Source organism: Diabrotica virgifera, chromosome 2 (genome assembly GCF_917563875.1).
Source record: "Diabrotica virgifera virgifera chromosome 2, PGI_DIABVI_V3a".
In the NCBI taxonomy this organism is placed as follows: domain Eukaryota; kingdom Metazoa; phylum Arthropoda; class Insecta; order Coleoptera; family Chrysomelidae; genus Diabrotica; species Diabrotica virgifera.
The window spans coordinates 222,627,385-222,646,406 of NC_065444.1; the positions used below are offsets into that span (position 1 = coordinate 222,627,385).

At 34.3% G+C, this 19,022-nt stretch overlaps 1 protein-coding gene across 1 annotated transcript in view; it reads left to right on the top strand.

Annotated features, from left to right (window-relative positions):
* LOC126880404 (zinc finger protein ZFP2-like) overlaps nucleotides 1-8,424 on the top strand; it is an 82,774-nt gene extending 74,350 nt beyond the window's left edge. The window contains exon 5 of the mRNA XM_050644240.1: nucleotides 116-8,424. Coding sequence (XP_050500197.1) covers nucleotides 116-1,311 — 1,196 coding nt within the window. The 3' untranslated portion in view covers nucleotides 1,312-8,424. The remainder of the gene's footprint in view (nucleotides 1-115) is intronic.
* The last annotated feature ends 10,598 nt before the right edge of the window (nucleotides 8,425-19,022 follow it).

The following is a 19,022-nucleotide window of genomic DNA, read 5'->3' on the forward strand; positions in this document are numbered from 1 at the left end:
GGGCCTCATGGGCCTAGTGGTAAAATAGGCCCTGAATTTCAGTACTGTTTATTTTGCCGCATACCGTAGATTCTTTTGAATTACAAAAATATATATTATATTCTATTTTTTTCAGGCTTTCTTGGAGAGGACAACATATCGGAAACTACGAAAACAATATCTGTACATTCATATGATGAAGAACAACCAATGCTTCGACATATTGAAGAAAATACAGTAAAGTGTGAAATTTGTTTTAAGCAATTTACTCAGGCAAATGATTTGAAAACACATTTGAGAGTACACACTGAGGAAAAACCTTACAAGTGTGAGATTTGTTTAAAGCAGTTTAGTTATCAGAGTGATTTAAAAACACATTTGAGAGTGCACACCGGGGAAAAACCTTATAAGTGTGAAATTTGTTTAAAACAATGGAGTACAGCAAGTAATTTGAAAAAACATTTGAGAATTCATTCTGGGGAGAAATCTCACAAGTGTGAAATTTGTTTAAAGCATTTTACTTATCAGAGTGATTTAAAAACACATTTTAGAGTGCACACTAGGGAAAAACCTTATAAGTGCGAAATTTGTTTAAAACAGTTTAGTTATTCGTGTGATTTAAAAACACATTTGAGAGTGCACTCAGGGGAAAAACCGTATAAGTGCGAGTTTTGCTTTAAGCAGTTTAGTGATTCGAGTAATGCAAAGAGACATATGAAATCGCACATTGGGGAAAAACCTAATAAGTGCGAAATTTGTTTCAAGCAATTTATTCAAGTAGGTAATTTGAAAAAACATTTGAGATTACATACTGGGGAAACACCTTATAAGTGCAAAATGTGTTTCAAGCAATTTATGCATGCAAGTGATTTGACAAAACATTTGAGATTGCACACTGGGGAAAAACCTTATAAGTGCGAAATTTGTTTTGAGCAATTTGCCCAGGGAAATAATTTGAAAACACATTTGAAAATGCACACTGGGGAAAAACCTCACAAGTGTAAAATTTGTTTAAAGCAGTTTGCTCATAAATATTATTTGGATATGCACATGAACGTTCACACTGGCAAAAAACCTTTCAAATGCGAAATTTGTTTTAAGCAATTCACCTTAGAATCTTCTTTGAAAAACCATCTGAGAATACACACTGGAGAAAAGCCTCACAAGTGTGACATTTGTTGTAAGCAATTTAGTCAAGCAGGTACTTTGAAAAGACATTTGAGATTGCACACTGGGGAAAAACCTTATAAGTGTGAGATTTGTTTTAAGCCGTTTACTCATTCGAATAGTTTAAAAAGACATATGAGGTTTCACGCTGGGGGAAAACGTTAAAAGTGCGAAATTTGTTTTAACCCTTTTGTTTGCAAGTAGAACCCCGTAAATCTGAACTAATTGGGGGGACATATGTTCGGATTATCCGAAAGTTAACTTATAATTCAAAGCTTTAGTTGTAAGAGAGCTCTAAGTAAGAGCGGCAAACATTCCGTCCGGAATGACAAGCCCTGATGATGATGATGATGAATTCACCTTAGAATCTACTTTAAAAAACCATCTGAGAATATGTACTCACTGGAGAAAAGCCTCACAGGTGTGAGATTTGTTTTAAGCAATTTAGTCAAAAAGGTACTTTGAAAAGACATTTGAGATTGCACACTGGGGAAAACCTTTATAAGTGCGAAATTTATTTTAAGCCATTTACTCATTCGAATAGTTTAATAAAAAGACATAATATATGAGGTTTCACGCTTTGGGAAAACATTAAAGGCGGGTTGACATTACTAGTGAATAACGAACGTGACTCACGCCTACGTAGTTGGCCCGTGCTACACGACTATGTAAAGAATTGTTCGTGCAGCACGATTGTCTCACGAATGGTCTACGCCACGCTACGATAGACATTAAACATATTAAGACTGTATGACACTATACATTTTCTTGTATCATTTCTAATCGTTTCTGATATGTCAAAAAAATGCATAGTGTCATACACAGATACAAGAAACGATATCAGAAACGATACAAGAATTTGAAGACACAGATTCTTGTACAAGAACTGCGCCAATTTCTGCGCAAAGAGCAAAAACGTAAAACCTGCTGGTAAAACATCTAAAATGTCATAATTACTTACTCATAATGGCGGCTGAAATGAAAATGGGATCATGTATTGATGAATTTATTTGTGTTTTTGTAGGTATTATTTATAAATCTTATATTTATACTTAAACCGTTTGGTATGGACTACAGTAAAATACAATAGCTCCTAATTTGGATCAAATTGAAGATAATTCTAATGCAAATATTTTAGCACAAATATCAAAACAAAATAAAAACACAAATAATCAACCTCGAACAGTCAACGTAAAATTCTGGTTAACATTAAAATGTTAATTAAAAGTTTATAAATTTTATAAAATCCTTAAAATCAGCTGTAGATGTAGATGCAGTACTACCATAACGTGACACGGGGTGACAAACAAAATATCGACCAATCACGTGCCGAATTTCATACAATTTTCGATACAAGAACTTGCATAGTGTCATATACAGGGCACAAATGTACGTACAAGAAAATGTATACAAGAAACGATATTAGAAATGATACAAGAAAAGGCAGTGTCATACAGCCTTTAAATATTTCACGTTCTAAAGACAGTCACAGAGAGTTTGTATTTGATTAAGCACGTGCTTTTAACCTAAAAAATGAGCGTCTGAATAAACGGGAAACCGTTATGTTAGATTTGTAGAATTGTACGAAAGTGATCTTGTACTCTGGAATGATTCTGACGCAAGGTATAAAAAGAACGAGTAGAAAGTATTGTTCCTCAGCTTAAAATTGAAAATTTTACATTAAAACATCTACTAGAAAAATAATAGCAATTATTTCGCAGGTTGCAGTAGTAGCCTCTAATATACACATATGTTGCAATAGTAGCCTAGGTATACACATGATGATGACATGTTCACTAATAAAATATACAACTACCGTGCCCACTATTATTCGTTATTCACTAATAATGTCAACCCGCCTTTATTACTCTGGAATGATTCTGATGCAAGGTTTAAAAGGAATGACGCACGAAACGCAGCAGTAGAAAGAAAATTGTTGCTAAGTTTGAAATTGAAAATTTTACAGCAAAACATGTACTAGAGAAATAATAGCTATTATTTCGCAGGTTGTAATAGTAGCTTTTAATACAAATTATGATGCCATGTCCACTACTAACATATAAAACTCTCGTGCCCAGTGTAAACACGATAACGTTTCTCATGAAATGTATCGCACAGAAGCGTAGATAACACTTGTTTTTTAGTGTGAACCACGTTCGTTATTCACTAGTAATGTAAACCTAAAACTATAGTAAAAGAAGAAGTAACAAACTACAACAACTATAGACGAATATATCTATTGAGTACAACATATAAAATTCTAACAGCCCTCATCAGACAAAAACTCACTCAATTCACAGAGAAAAAGATTGGGGACTACCAGCAAGGAGCAAGGATTCAGAGAAGGCAGATCCACTACAGATGCGATCCACATCAGTACACAAACAATCGAAAATTGCCACGAACACAACATAGAACTCCACATCCTCTTCGTAGACTTCAGACAAGCCTTTGACTGTATTGGAAGAAATAAATTATTTATTGAAATGAAAAATCAAGATATACCAGCAAAGTTAATCTGATTAACAAAAATGACTATGATAGATCTCGAGCTAAAGTAACAACAGATAAATGGAGCACAAAATCAATTGCAATAGAAACAGGAGTGCGACAAGGCGATTCCCTGTCAATCACATTATTCAACATAGCAGTAGAAGGAACAGTGAAAGGCCAGCAAAATTAAAGGAACTATAGCTTACTCCTCAACACAAATAGTTGCATATACAGATGATTTAGTTCTTATGGGAAGAGATAAGGAAAGATTAAAAGCAGTAACAATCCTGACAAAGGAAGCACGGAAAAGAGGTCTAAAAATTAACGAAGGAAAAACAAAATATCTACTCTGCTGTAAAAGAAAAGATAACAGGACGAGAGAAATCAAAATAGAAAACTGCACTTTTGAAAGAGTCCAACAATTTAAATATTTGGGAGTAATAGTAAATGGCCAAAATAAGAGAAGTGAAGAAGTCACGGAGTGAATACTAGCAGGCAACAAAACATACTGGAGATATCATAGGCTAATGAAAGACAAAAACTTATCTAGAAATACAAAACTGAAAATATACAGAGTTGCAATCAGACCAGTAGTTACGTACGCAGCTGAGACAATGTGCCTCACGGAAAAAGATGAAGAAAAATTGAGAATATTCGAAAGGAAAATCCTCAGATGGATTATGGGCCCGATAAGAATGGGCAACGGAGAAATGAGAAAAAGAATGAACCATGAATTAAGAGACATAATGAAGGGAGAAGATATTGTTAGATTTATTAAAGCGCAGAGGCTGAGATGGCTGTGACACATCGAGAGAAGGAAAAACGACCTACTGATTAAGAAAATAACCAGATGGAAACCAGAAATTGAAAGACCAGGGGAAGAACCAGAGAGAGATGGGATGACCAGGTCATGAGAGATATCAAAATTCTGGAAGTGAGAAACTGTGAAACATTGTAATGAAAGCCAAGTCATACAACATACAAGTGGAATGCGGAGTGATTCATCGCAATAAGCGAATCAGAGAGCTCTAAGTAAGAGCGGCAAACATTCCGTCCGGAATGACAAGCCCTGATGATGATGATGATGAATTCACCTTAGAATCTACTTAAAAAAATCATCAGAGAATACTCACTGGAGAAAAGCCTCGACAAGTGTGAGATTTGTTTTAAGCAATTTAGTCAAACAAGTACTTTGAAAAGACATTTGAGATTGCACACTCGGGAAAACCCTTATAAGTGCGAAATTTGTTTTAAGCCATTTACTCATTCGAATAGTTTGAAAAGACATAATATGAGGTTTCACGCTGGGGGAAAACATTAAAGACGGGTTGATATTACTAGTGAATAACAAACAAGCAGTGGCGGCCGGTCGGGGTCGGCAGTGCTGACCCACAAATTTATAGATATAGATTTTTTTAATATTTGTATCTGTGAAGTAAAAAAATTTGTCAGATAATACAGACTAAATTTTATTCATGGTTTTTAAAAGGATTTGATCAATCCAAGCGTTAAGTGATCCCTGCGCATAACAGACTTCTCAAAAAATGAATGATCCGAGCCATTCATCTGACTTTTCGGCTAGCCGAGCCCAACTCATCCGTAGCTTGACGATTTACACGTAAAACTCAACGAAATAACAAGTCGATGAGCAAGCGAACATGCATTCTCTCCATAGGCTTTTAAGCGGCAGGTACGGCACATCACCGATCTGCCGGTCGGTGTTTCATTTGGAGGCATCGCATCGGCAGAAATTATCAAAAATAATCACGCCGTTTTACGTCGTTTAGTTGATATTGTAATTTTTTTAAGTTGTCAGGAATTATCATTTAGTGGACATATTGGATCGAAGCATTTGTTAAAAATCAAAGCAATTATAGAGAATTAATAAAATTGTTTTAGAAATATTTACTTTCTGATTCGAAGTGTATTCGTAATACAGAATGAACTAATACATATAATCAAATAGTTATATTTTGAATAACGATATTGAATCTGAGATTTAGAAAACCATTTGCTTTTCGCTGGAAGTAGATGAAACTTCTGATTATCATGTCATTCACAATTATCAATTATTGTTGTTCGATACGCGTTACGTGGTAATATTTATGAGAGGTTTTTAGGTTTTAGAGACGTGAGTTAAAGCAATAAGGCAAAATATATTTTTGGTGTTTTAAAGAACAAATTAAAATTTTTTGATATCAAAAATAAATTGGTAGGGCAAACTAGGGCAATCTTATGACGGCGTTGCTGTGATGTGTGGTGAATTGAATGGTCTCCAGGCAAAAGTTAAAACTATTGCATTACAAGCTTTATTTATTCACTATTATGCGCATATAATGAATTTAGTTTTGCATGATACGTGTAAAAAAAATTAAGAATATCGTCATTTCTTGCCAGTTTAGCTCACCTAAACGGATTACTGGTTTAGAACAAATTTGTTTCGAAAAAAGCAAACAGTTTGTCAGACGCGATGAAATTTTAAATCTCAGGTTAGTTTTATCTAAGCAGATTATCTCTGGTAGTTTTAGTATCTGTAGCAGATTTTCGTGAACAGCTTTTGGAAGTTTTTGATTTTATTATTGAAGGCGACGATTTTGAAAGTGGCGATACCTCGATCCGTGAAGCAATCAGTTTGAAAACTTTATTAAATAATTACTCTTTTAATATTCTTTTAAATATTTTTAAGACAGAGTTTGCCCAAGATATTCATTGTTGTTCAAAATTAGTCAACTGACGTTATTTATTCCAAAAATAGAATGCGAAAGCTGGTGCAAAATCTAAGAGATTTTCGTAATGATAGTAGTTTCCAATATACCTATACGCAGTGACGTTTTGGATTCGCTTGATATTTCCGAACCATCCCAAAAAAGACAACGACATGATACATATCTCGAAAAACGAGTAGGTATATCTTGAAATTTTGGATACCTACTATTATATGCAAATAGATACTCGTTTTTCGAATTTTGAAGATTTGAAAATTTTTGACCTCTTTGACGATTCAAAATTTAAAAGTTGCCTTCGCCAAAGAATTTTCAAGATATTTATTATTACAAGTTAGGTACATAAAAATTATGCCGATCCAAATATTTTCAGAAAGTGGGATAAGTTACAAAATATCGTCCCTTAGCTTACAACACCGCTCAAGTCGAAAATTGGACAGTATATTTGGAATTATGTATATGACATATACATACCGTTGGATAGGTCTGCTCATTGCGCATCTAACCATTTGTCACATGATTTAGATTTCAGTCAATCAGATGCCGTAATTCAAAAAGTAGTGACACTGCGCAAGTCATCAACCTGTATCATGGTCAACACCGCACAAGTCGCTCTGTGATTATATGTTTGTACGTGAGTTTTACTGCTGAAAAGTCTAGTAACCAAGAAGTTTTTATAGAAGATTAAGAGATAAGCTATATAATAAAGTAATGTTTATTCATTTACGCGTATTAATATAGAAAGAAATGATAATAAAATAACTTAAGCGGTGTTTACTAACGGTATTTTTTTAAACTTAGGCGGTGTTTCAAAAAGTAGTTTTTTTCGTCTCCTGTAAAGTTGGTAAAAATTACTTATGCGGTGTTGTTAGCTAAGGGACGATATGTATGTATAATTATATGTAATAAGTACTGCAATCCATTACAACAAACTGTTCATCAATTTTCTTATTACCACCAATTTCTGCCTCAAATAAACGGGATTTATATTGTCTCAAAAGAATCAACACGTATTGTGGAAACATCATGAAACAAGAGAGAACGTCAAGTACATCAAATAAAAAAAAACAAAAAACAACAAATTCTCCTATGATGATTTAAGCCTTATAGTTTGATGGTATACCTATATGAGGAGACAAAAAACCTTGCCGACCCTGTCTTTAAGGCCACGAGCCGCCACTGCAAACAAGGACCGAGGATCGCGGACAAGACAGTAAGAGTGAGATTCTCATTAAAAATTGAATCAAGTCCGCGACTCCCAAATGAGTTCGTGAAGATTAAAAAAAAACGCTTCACGCTTGAAGGTGCGAAATTTGTTCATAAATAAAACATCTTTGGATCGACATACGAAAGTTCACACTGCACTGGTTAACGCACTACCTTAAAAATTGATCATTTTTAATGTCTCGAATTTCCTAAACCTGTTATCCGATTTAAGTGATTTTTTTAACATGTCACATAGTACATTGAATCGTGGATTTTGCTTCAAATTTTAAAGAACCGCTTAGATTCACATAAAATATTGCTTACACATAGGTAACATGTCAAAAAAGACAAGTGATATTGTGCCGATGTGGCGCTTTTGTCCCTTCTCAAAGGTGAAAAAAATTAAAGTAAGTCTGGAAATGGATAAACTGACTAATTCTAAGCAACTTTTTTTCTATAGAGGTTTTTCAGTCAGTCAATACTTTCAGAGTTATTCGCGAGTGAATGTGTTCATTTTGTTAACAAGATCACGTTTTTAAATGGTTTTTCGCAAATAACTCAGGAAGTAAGTATTTATCAAAAAAACATTCTTAGCAAAAATATACCTATCATATAAAAAAAAGTGAAAAAAATGGTGTACTTATGAATGAACTCCTAGACCCAGTAGAAGCAAAGTTGTAGCTGATGAAAAATAGGTTCATGTCAGTCAAATTTCAAAGTAAAAAAAAAACAGAAATAAATAAACAAACGCTCATATGGTATTCATTGATCTTGTTCCATTAGTAATGAATCATTAGTATTTAGTATAAAAAGTTATGTTCCTAATTATTACAAATAAATTATTATACCAATAAAATTGTGTATTTTTTTTTGTAAATTTCAATATTATAGGGGGGAAATGCCTCCTCCTGCCCCTAACAAATGACGCCCCTGCCTGGGATACTAAATTTGAAGTTACTATAGCATCATGGGGACCTATTGGGTTGTGAAGATTAGATCTTAAAACCAAAAAAAGTTAACGTTAAGTTTGCCATTTTAGTGGGGAGATGAGCGTATACAAATTTTCAAAAATGTAAAAAACAACAGGCACATGGAAATATTCGAGCGCGTCAGATATTCATAGTGTATACGCGCTATATATGTCTTTCTGATAACCAAGATACCACATGTCCAAAAGTTTGGAATACGTACAAATAATAATACACTCGCGATCATAAAATCCGGGTCACCTTAAAAATCACCGATATTTCATTTTTAACAAGCTTTATCGTAAATAATAATAACACAAATACAAACTAATACATGTTTCTGACAATTGTTGTCGGCTTAACGATTTCCTTTGTAACAAAGAATTCCAAAATTGCCGATTTCGCGGAAAAGTGCAAACGTGTCAAAATGAACGGTATCTATAACTGTCAAACGCAGCGAACACCGTTTATTATTGCCGTCTTAATTGTTCGTTAGTGTCATTATTAGTGTTTATTATTGTTTATTTTTTGCCAAAAATGCCCTTGACTGTTGTTGAAACGGCACGAATTTTTGCGCTTGTGGAAGACGGTCACGCTCAACCGCAAGTCACAAGAACTGTTGGTGTAAGCCTTTCTACGGTTCAACGAGTACTTCAACGATTTCAGAAGACGGGTTTGCTAACCAGACGGCCTGGCTCTGGACCAAGAAGAAAGACCACGGCACGAGATGACCGTTTCCTTGTGTTTCAAGCTTTACGAAACAGGACCTCAACTGCAGTTATGCATCGAAATCGTCTACACGAAGTGCGAAATTGCAACGTTAGCGTTGCAACAGTCAGGAGAAGACTTCGCTCTTCTGGACTATCTTCTCGGGCAATGGCTACAGGACCGCCACTTCGCCGGGAGGATCGAGTTGCACGACTAGCTTTTGCTCGACAATACGCGCATTGGGGAATTCACGATTGGAGCAAAGTGTTATTCTCAGATGAATCTCGCTTCTGCCTAACTGGATCCCATGGACGTGTAAGAGTTTGGAGGAGAACCGGCGAACGATTTTCACAAGCTTGCATTGCTCCAATAATGCCATTTGGTGGTGGCTCGGTTATGGCTTGGGGAGGTGTGGCTTCCGGCTTCCGCAAAGAGTTATCTTTTGTCGAAAATGGGTCCTTAACTGAACGAAGGTACATTACGGAGATTCTGGAGGAGCATGATATGCCCGCCTTGGTGGGGCTTGGAGAAGATGCCGTTTTTATGCAGGACAACGCGCGACCGCACGTTGCCAGGATCAGTATGCAATACTTGGACGAGGTTAGAATTACGAGGTTACCCTGGCCAGCTAGGTCTCCGGACATAAATCCTATCGAACATATCTGGGACGATTTGAAAAAACGTATTCAAACCCATATACCTTCTCCTAACAACGCACAGGAGCTTAAGGATCTGTTAGAGAGTGGAATAACATACCACAACACCTAATCCGGAGTAAAATTGAGAGTATGCCCCGTCGTCTGCAAGAGGTTATTAGAGAAAGGGGAGGCAATACACGATATTAGACATTGAAATTTCACTGATATTCTACCACGTTCTGTACTTTCCAATTTTTTTCGTTTGTCTGAATTATTAACAATTTTATTTTGTTATCTGCTGTTTCAATAAAAACAATAAAAACCGTTTTTTTTTCAAACAAATATTGATGACAAATAAAAAATACATTAGCTTAGCCTAAAAAAATGTTATTACCGTACCAGAGTCAAAAATGTTCAAGAAACTTAAAATTTTCAGGGTGACCCGGATTTTATGATCGCGAGTGTATATCTACGCCTATGGTGGTTTCAAAACTGTTGTTGATATTAATTCTAGAGCATTTTTAAATGATAAAAAATTTGAATCGTTTTTGTATCACTTTGGTCACATTCAACTGATTAGTGTATTTACACATTATTTCAGCCTTTCTTTAAATTTGAATTGAGCCGTTTCAAAATATCTAGAAACGTGATATCTCATTTTGTCAGATCTACAGTAATTGCTTTGTTACAACAGAGCTTTAGTCAAAGTGATATCGCCAATATTGTTGATGTTACTCAGAGTGCTGTATAGAAAATTAAAAAAAAATTCTAAGATACAAATGACGTCAAGGATCGTCCCAGAAGTGGTAGAAGTCGATGTATAACAGCAGCACGAGACCGGCAGATAACATTGATAGCTCGTAGAAATCATCTTGCTGAGAATTATTATGCACGGAAGGATCCAAGGTAGAAGACGCATCTCCTGGCTGAGGAATCTCAGAGAGTGGTTTAACTGTAGTTCATTACAACTATTCAGAGCAGCAGCCAACAAAGTGACCATAGCCATTATGATATCCAACCTCCGATAGGAGAGGCAACTTTAAGAAGAAATCGTCTGAAATCTACAAGTGGTATATCCAGAGAAATTTCTAGGTTTCAAGGACTGAATGTTTCACGGCAAACAATAACACGCAGACCATAGATAAATAATATAGTATTACCGGACGCAGACTAAATGCGGTAAATTTGTATTGTAGAAGACCCCTACATCCTATGTTCCTAAACTAACCTACCAACACAAAATATTAAGGTTGCAGTGGGCTAGAGAAATGGTGCATCATGGTCCTAACTGGAATAACGAGATGTTCTCTGATAAGTCAAAAATTGGCTTGGTATCTGATTCGTGAAGAACACTGGTTTGGAGGGCTTCAGGACGACAAGCCCAACTAGAAAGAGCCTATAACGCGTATCCCATTTGAAGGTGGCAGTATTATGGTTTGGGATGGTATTATGAGTGGTAGACGGGCGCCACTGTTGGTTCTGGAGAGGAGTCACTGGTGATGTGTACATCGAGGAAGTTTTAAATACTGTCGTACATCTATTCCTCTTCTTCTTCTTTTTATATAGACATTACTCTGCCTGTTTTTCAATGTTCCTCCAGTAAGTTGTCATTCCATCTTTTTCGTGGTCTTCCCACTGATCGTCTTCCTATTGGAGAACCGTCTCTCGCCGTCCTTACAACTCTATATGTTGTCATTCGGCTTATGTGGTCGTTCCATTCTACTCTTCTGCTTTTCACCCAGTTAGTAATGTTGTCCACCTTGCATCTCCTTCGTATATCTGCACTTCTAGCTCTATCCCACAGCGTCTTACCATCGATTTTTCGCAATGTTTTCATCTCTGCTGTTTCTAGCATTCTTTTTGTCCTTTCTGTATCAGGTCGTGTTTCTGCCGCGTATGTCATTATTGGTCTGATGACTGTTTTGTAAATTCTGCCTTTCACATCTATTCCGAGGTTTACAAATAAATTTGTGTTTATGCATGACAACGCACCTCCTCATCGAACAGCACCAGTACAACATTTTCTGGAAGAAGGAATATCTACATTACAGTGGCCCTCGAATTTCCCCCGACATGAACGTTATTGAACATGCTTGGGAAATTCTCAAAACACGCATCAAGAAGCGAAACAATCTCTCTATTACACTTCGAGAACTAAAATATGCTGCTCGTGAAGAATGGGAGAGAATTCCGCAAGCCCAGCTCGACCAGTTAATCCCAGCATGCCAAATTGCCCACAGACCAATGGAGGAAATACTAATTAGTTTTATTAAAAATTATTTTTTTCTATAATTTATTTTTAAATGTAAGTTGTACATTGTAAATTTTTCACTCCAAGAGAATAAATCATTTTTTGCATATCGTTTATCTGGTTTTGAGATTTATTTAGTATTGCTGAGAATTGAAGCAAAATGATGTTTAACTATTCAGACGAGTTTATATATAAAAATCAATTAAAAGATGAAATATTCCAAACTTTTGGACATATATGTGTATTAATGTTGTTCTGAAGCTATTTCCTTGTGGCATTTTTATAATTAATTATTTTCAATGGAAAATTACTATGCCACAATTTTACCAAAAATGATTTTATTAACGTTTCGATGCCCAAGTCAATTACAGTATTATTTTGTATTTTGACAACGACACCCGACTTGGGCGTCGAAACGTTAATAAAAGCATTTTTTGACAAAATTGTGGCTTATTTCCCATTGAAAATAATTAATTATATGTGTATTAATCTGACGAGTACCGAGCGGAATGTACAAAGAGGTAGGAAATACAACCCAGCAAACAGACCGACGTGTTAATTACGTGAATTTCTGGTACATTTGTCACCAATATACGTAAATTGCTTACGTGAATTTCACGTGAAAATTTGGTTGGAATGTCACATTGAAAATACGTCTTTAAATTACGTGAATAACTCGTCTTCAATAGACGTGTTATTCACCTTAAATACCAATAAAATGTTTCGGGAAATTCACGTTGCAAATACGTGTTGATCAACATATCTTTCGGTTCACGTAAATAATTCGACCTGAATTAACTTACTAATCATGTAATTATTATCCTCATATGACATAAATAAAACAAGCCTATAAAGTATTAACAATGTATTTATTTAGTAGAATTTAGAGACTTTAAAACATTTGTCTTGTATAATTATTATACAAGATAATGAACCAAAAATGCTACCGACCTAAAGACGCATTAAAAAATTTGCCAACACAAAACACAACACAGGTCACTTTTTATTTTGACGACACTTCAACCCTCGAGCAGTGAGGTAAACGTTAATACGAAAGGCATTATTATAAATAAACCCGCCTAAAATAAAACGAGGGAAATAAAGCTCTTCACGTTTCACTTTCACTTTTTGTTGTGAAGAGAGGAGAAATGTGAGAAGCTGATATTAGAGAATTAGAGGTTATGCTCATCGATTATAAAAATCGATTATTTTTAAATTACAGTTAAACTATTCTACTTACTTTAAATTAGTATTACATATTTTCTTTTTGTTTTTAAATTTCTTCTGCTATTACCGTAATTTGGGGTAACTTGAGACGATGGGGTTACTTGAGACAATTTGGAGACACTATTATTTTTTGTCGATTTGGCATCCCGGTTAACATTGTTAGTGTTGTTTTGATAGCAAAAGGTAGCAAACGTGTGGTTGTTGACCGTTAGTAATTAAATTCTTTTGTCTTATCTAAGGTAAGTTGATAATTTTTTAATAAACGTCAACTTTAAAACTGCCAAATTTCATATAGTACATAACTTATATAATAATTCTATGACTAATATCCGAAACAAGCAATTGTTGTAGAAAACGTAACCTCTAATATTAATATTGGTGTGCCGTAAATTTCATTGCGGCGTTGCGAAGTTTATGGCTGCTATAAAATATGAATTCTCAGCCTGACCTTGGTTGGTCAACTTGAGACAACTGTCTCAAGTTACCCCACTACAAATTAGATACTGTAAAAACTAGTTTCTAACCTACCTACTTACCATTTTTTCATTATTCTAAAAAATTCGTAAAAACTAGATTCTAACCTACCTACTTACCATTTTTTCATTATTCAGGCTCAGGTATGGTTCGAACCCAAAAAAGAATTTTGGGATCTAGAAAATACCGAAATTTCTCGGAGGAGCAACTTCATAAAGCAGTGGAAGCTGTTAGGTCCGGGATTTCTTTGAGGAAAGCCGAAGAAAAATTTGGAATACCACGATGTTCTATAAATAGAGCAATAAATGGAAAGAACGCAGGAAAGGTCGGTAGACCATTTGTTTTAAATGAAGTTGACCAAAATGCTTTAGTAATGTGTCTATGTTCAGCTGGGGATTGGGGCTTTCCTCTCACACTATACGATATTAGACTCATTGTCAAAGCATTCCTCGACCGTTCTGGAAGAAATGAACATAGATTTAAAAACAACATGCCAGGTAGAGATTTTGTCATGTCTTTCTTGAAGCATCACCAGAACACTTTGAGTAATAAAATGTGCCAAAACATAAAGAGATCTCGAGCCAAAGTCGACCATAACGCCATAAATATTTACTTTGATAAGTTAAATCAGTCAACAGAGGGAGTTCTTTCTCATTCTGTCATTAATTATGATGAAACAAATATGACAGACGATCCTGGTCGTAAAAAAGTTGTTGTTAGAAGAGGGTGTCGACATCCTGAAAGGATTATTGATTTTTCTAAGTCAAGTACGTCTGTAATGTTTGCCGCTGCCGGAGACGGGACCCTTCTCCCTCCATATGTAACATACAAAGCTGAGAATCTTTATAATACCTGGACCGAACATGGCCCTAAGGGGACAGTTTATAATAGAAGTAAGAGTGGGTGGTTCACTTTGGAGATATTCGAAGATTGGTTTCGAAAAATTGCCTTGCCTTATTTCTCGAAGCAAGATAAAGAAGAGAAAAAAGTAATGATTGGGGATAATTTGGCGAGCCATATATCCCCATATATAATAGTAGAGGAATGTAAAAAAAAAACAACATAATCTTCATCCTACTTCCCCCAAATATCACTGGACTTACTCAGCCGTTAGATGTCGCATTTTTCCGCCCACTTAAAATTAAGTGGCGTGAAACTTTAGATTCTTGGAAAACAAAAAATCGTGGAACTGTGCCAAAAGATACATTTCCTCGTTTATTAAAAAAATATCTGGAGGCAATGGGAGAGAAAAATCTTTCACAAAACGTAATAAGTTGATCTAAAGGAGCAGGATTAATTCCACTAAATCGAGGAGAGGTCTTGAAGAGGCTTCCAAGTAAAGAGGCAGTAGAGGATGGCAAAGAAAGTGAGAATACCGTTGCCTGGGTAACTACATTTCAAGAATATTTAGAAGAATGTAGAAGGAAAGGGACTGATGGTTTAAGAAAACAAAAGAAAAAGAAATTGAATTGGTAGAGGAATCTGTGAAGAGGATATAGTAATTTTGGAAGACAAACCAAAGCCAGAAAAAAAGAAAAGAAGCCAATTAATGGAAAAATATAAAGAAAAACCATCATCCAGTAAGAAAAGGCAAAAGACAAGTAAAGTAATTATGTCTAGTGAAAGTGACGAAGACAGTTGCAATGAGGTTGTATTTGACGACAGTTCAGATGATGACTGGGATTCATTTCAAGCAAAACAGATTGACAATATTGAAGACAATATTACTGAAAAGACTAATGACCAGGATAATATTTACTCTTATCAGGAAAAACATCATCTGCAGCAAATAACGGCAATAATTAAACAAGTTGGATGCTTTGTCATAGTTCGTTACGACTCAAATTTTTATCCTGGGGTAATTGAAAAGATTGGCAATAAAGGCGCAATAATAAGTGCAATGACAAAGACTTCACGGGAAACTGGAAATGGCCCAAACCTAAGGATGAACTGTATTATTGCTGGCAGGACATTGTAGGTGGTATTAAACCGCCTAAAGCCCTAAATAATAGAGGTATTTTTTCAGTACCCGAACTAAAATTGCTGTAATTAATTGTTTTTAAATAAAAGTTTTGAGCTCTCTGTCTTTTTTATTAACCCAAAAAAATATTCTGAATGTCTCAATTTAACAAAACACTTTATAATTATATTTTCGGTGTCCCAAGTTACTCTATCAAGGCGTAATTTGAGTCACTTGTTGAATTTATACGGCTGTCTCAAGTTACCCCATTCTAGTGTGTAACTTGAGACAGACATAAAAAAAATTAAAAAAACTACTTACGACAAAATAAACAGAAATATTCTATAAACATATCATAGTTACCTATGCGACTAATGTTTTCAAATAGTTTTTGAACATTAATTTTTTCTCGGTATGTAATAAACTTCAGGTTTAAGTTAAAAAGTGTTTCAAGTTACCCCAAATTACGGTACCTAATTGGTCTTACTAAAAATCTATTTCAATACCAGAATAATATAAAAAAATAATCCTATCGAAACGTATCTATTATTCGATAAATCGATTAATTTAGTTTTCGAACCAACTATGTTAATCACGTATCGTGGTCACGTGATAGTATTTAAAGGAGGAGAAAGGCTTGGTAGTACGTCATCACCGCGCGCGATTTGAAAATTAGACTCGACATCATTTTAGCTGTGATATTTTTAAAGAAAAAAAAAATAGCAAAAATAGCTTCAAATCAAGGTTGGATTGAAATAGTTATGCTAAATGATTTTAAAAGCGAAATCATAAACTTTTTGTTTAAATATTGTATTATTTACATTACTTTACGTGGAATACATCTAATTTTTCGACGTCCATAAAATACAGGGAGTAAAATTCAAGCTATACGTATTTAACCAACACCGTTGTAAAATTTTGTTTTCAAAAATATTTCTCAAAATTTAACCAAAGGAAGTTATTTCTGTTTCGTGATTATTACGTGAAATAAACGTACCTTTGCGATGTAACCGACATTCACACCTATGATAAAAAACATGTACAATATTCGTCATTATGATTTTATATTATTCTAATGTCAAACATGTATAAAGGAATCAAAAATATATTGGTGAATGATTTGGCACTGAAATACGTTTTTTTCCCGTCATAAATCTCCGAGTTACGTATTCGTTGAAATTTGCCGTAAATTTAACGTAATTATCACGTAACTGGGCTCAAACCTGTTTGCTGGGAACGTACAAAATATTGGAGCGTGTTAGATATTTAGAGTGAATGTTAAGCGAACTCAAAAAAGTGTCCTATTCAAATGTCTGACGATTTGGAAGGGACCAAAAGTCCCTTTCCCCCCTCACAATCTACGCCACTGCCGTAATAAACATTTCAGCATGTTTTTGAAGTTATATTTCTTTAGGAGTGATTGGAAAAAATATCGAGAGTGAATTTTTATAAAAAACGACAGTATGATGACATGACAGTGTGACAAACGACATGACGGTATGAAGTTAGTTGCTAAATCTTTCAAGTTACGTATGTATCAGTGCAAATAAAGGATGAAAAAATATATTGGTGTTTTTAGTAGATATGTACCTAGATAAATATATTTATTATAATTTTTGTGTCTATTTGGATCTTCGTGGGAATGGGATAATAAGTATTAAAATATGATGAAAAGAAGATTAAAAAGCAATCTTAATATTATATGTACAATCTGTCAAAATAATTCATTTTGGTATCCATTTTATTCCATTGTTACGTCGCAGCATCAGCACTGTCGAGTGCGGTTAAGATTGAGATGGAGGTCCGCTTCGGAACTGCATTGTTGCCTAACTTTTTTTATTTTTGGTATGTATCATCTTAAGTAAATTTTTTGGAAAGAAGTAAGTATTAAAATTAGTGTAATATTTAAATAAAAAAGAAATAAACTGTTTAAAATATATTTATTTCGTTGAAATAATATAATAGAATAGAATAGCTTTATTGTCATTGAAAATTGTACAATTTTATCGACAAAGCTTATCTACAAAGAGTCATAAACAAAACAAAACACAATTTCCTAAAAATACATAAATCGTCAATATAAATAAAAAAATGAAGTAAAACAAAACCAAGCAATTGCAAAATTTAAATAAATTGCATAATCTACAGTAGGAAAAATGAAAGAACGAACATATAAAACATGCTGTATTTTCCTGTCACCGTGTCACACAAAAAATTGGCCAGCGCAAGTACATGTAATAATTATTGGTACATGTACTTGCACTGGACAATTTTCTTTGTGACACGGTGACAGGAAAATACAGCGTGTTTTATACGTTCGTTCATGAGTATTCTTTCATTTTTCCGACTGTACCTTAGTAACTAATAAGTTTATGAAGTTAATAAGCTGCTGCATATGACACCTAAATATAGGTAAAAAATACTTGGCAGACATTTGTGACCCAAGACCCAGGCAACCAAGTGACGTCAATAACGTCGAGGAAACGTCAGCTTTTGGTTGAATATATACACGTGTTTGAGCATTACGTCGTATAAACGTCTTTTGTAGGTGATTTTAAATACGTAAGATTAATGACGTTAAAATACGTTTTCATTTCAGAGTATTTCAGACAGCCCAAGTCTGACGTCACAAAAATGGAAGGAGCTTAACGGGTTAATGCTTATAATAATAATGTTGTATATTGACGTTTATAAGCTTAAATTGTCATAAGAAATTTTTCATTTATTGTTTACGTGCTTTAGTGTGGTAAAAAAGGACTTTTCATTTAGATATTTAGTTGAAGAAACGTGGTAATTAAGAAATTTTTATTCGTTTTTCTCAAGTGAGTTGTGAGTTAATTTAATGCAATAGTTCTTGTGATAGTTCTTCTTGAAAACGGTTTGAGGTTATGTGTTTTATTTTGGTAAATATTTTCTGTTAATGAACTAATTATTTGTTATCGAGTTTAATTAAATTAATTTGTTAATAAATTATTTATCAGTTTATATCTGTTGTTTTAGTTTTGACACAGTAAGTATACCTTAGCCTATATAAGCTAAATTTAAAACCGTTAAAATGAAAAATTGCAATACCAACAATACCCATACGAATAATTATTATTGTGTATTTTTAAAACCATAAAATGAAAAATAATCTAAAAAAATGACATAAAAACTACGTTTTTTATATCACCTATTTAAAACGCGATAAAAATGAAGTCAGTTATGGTGGGACATAATCACGTGACT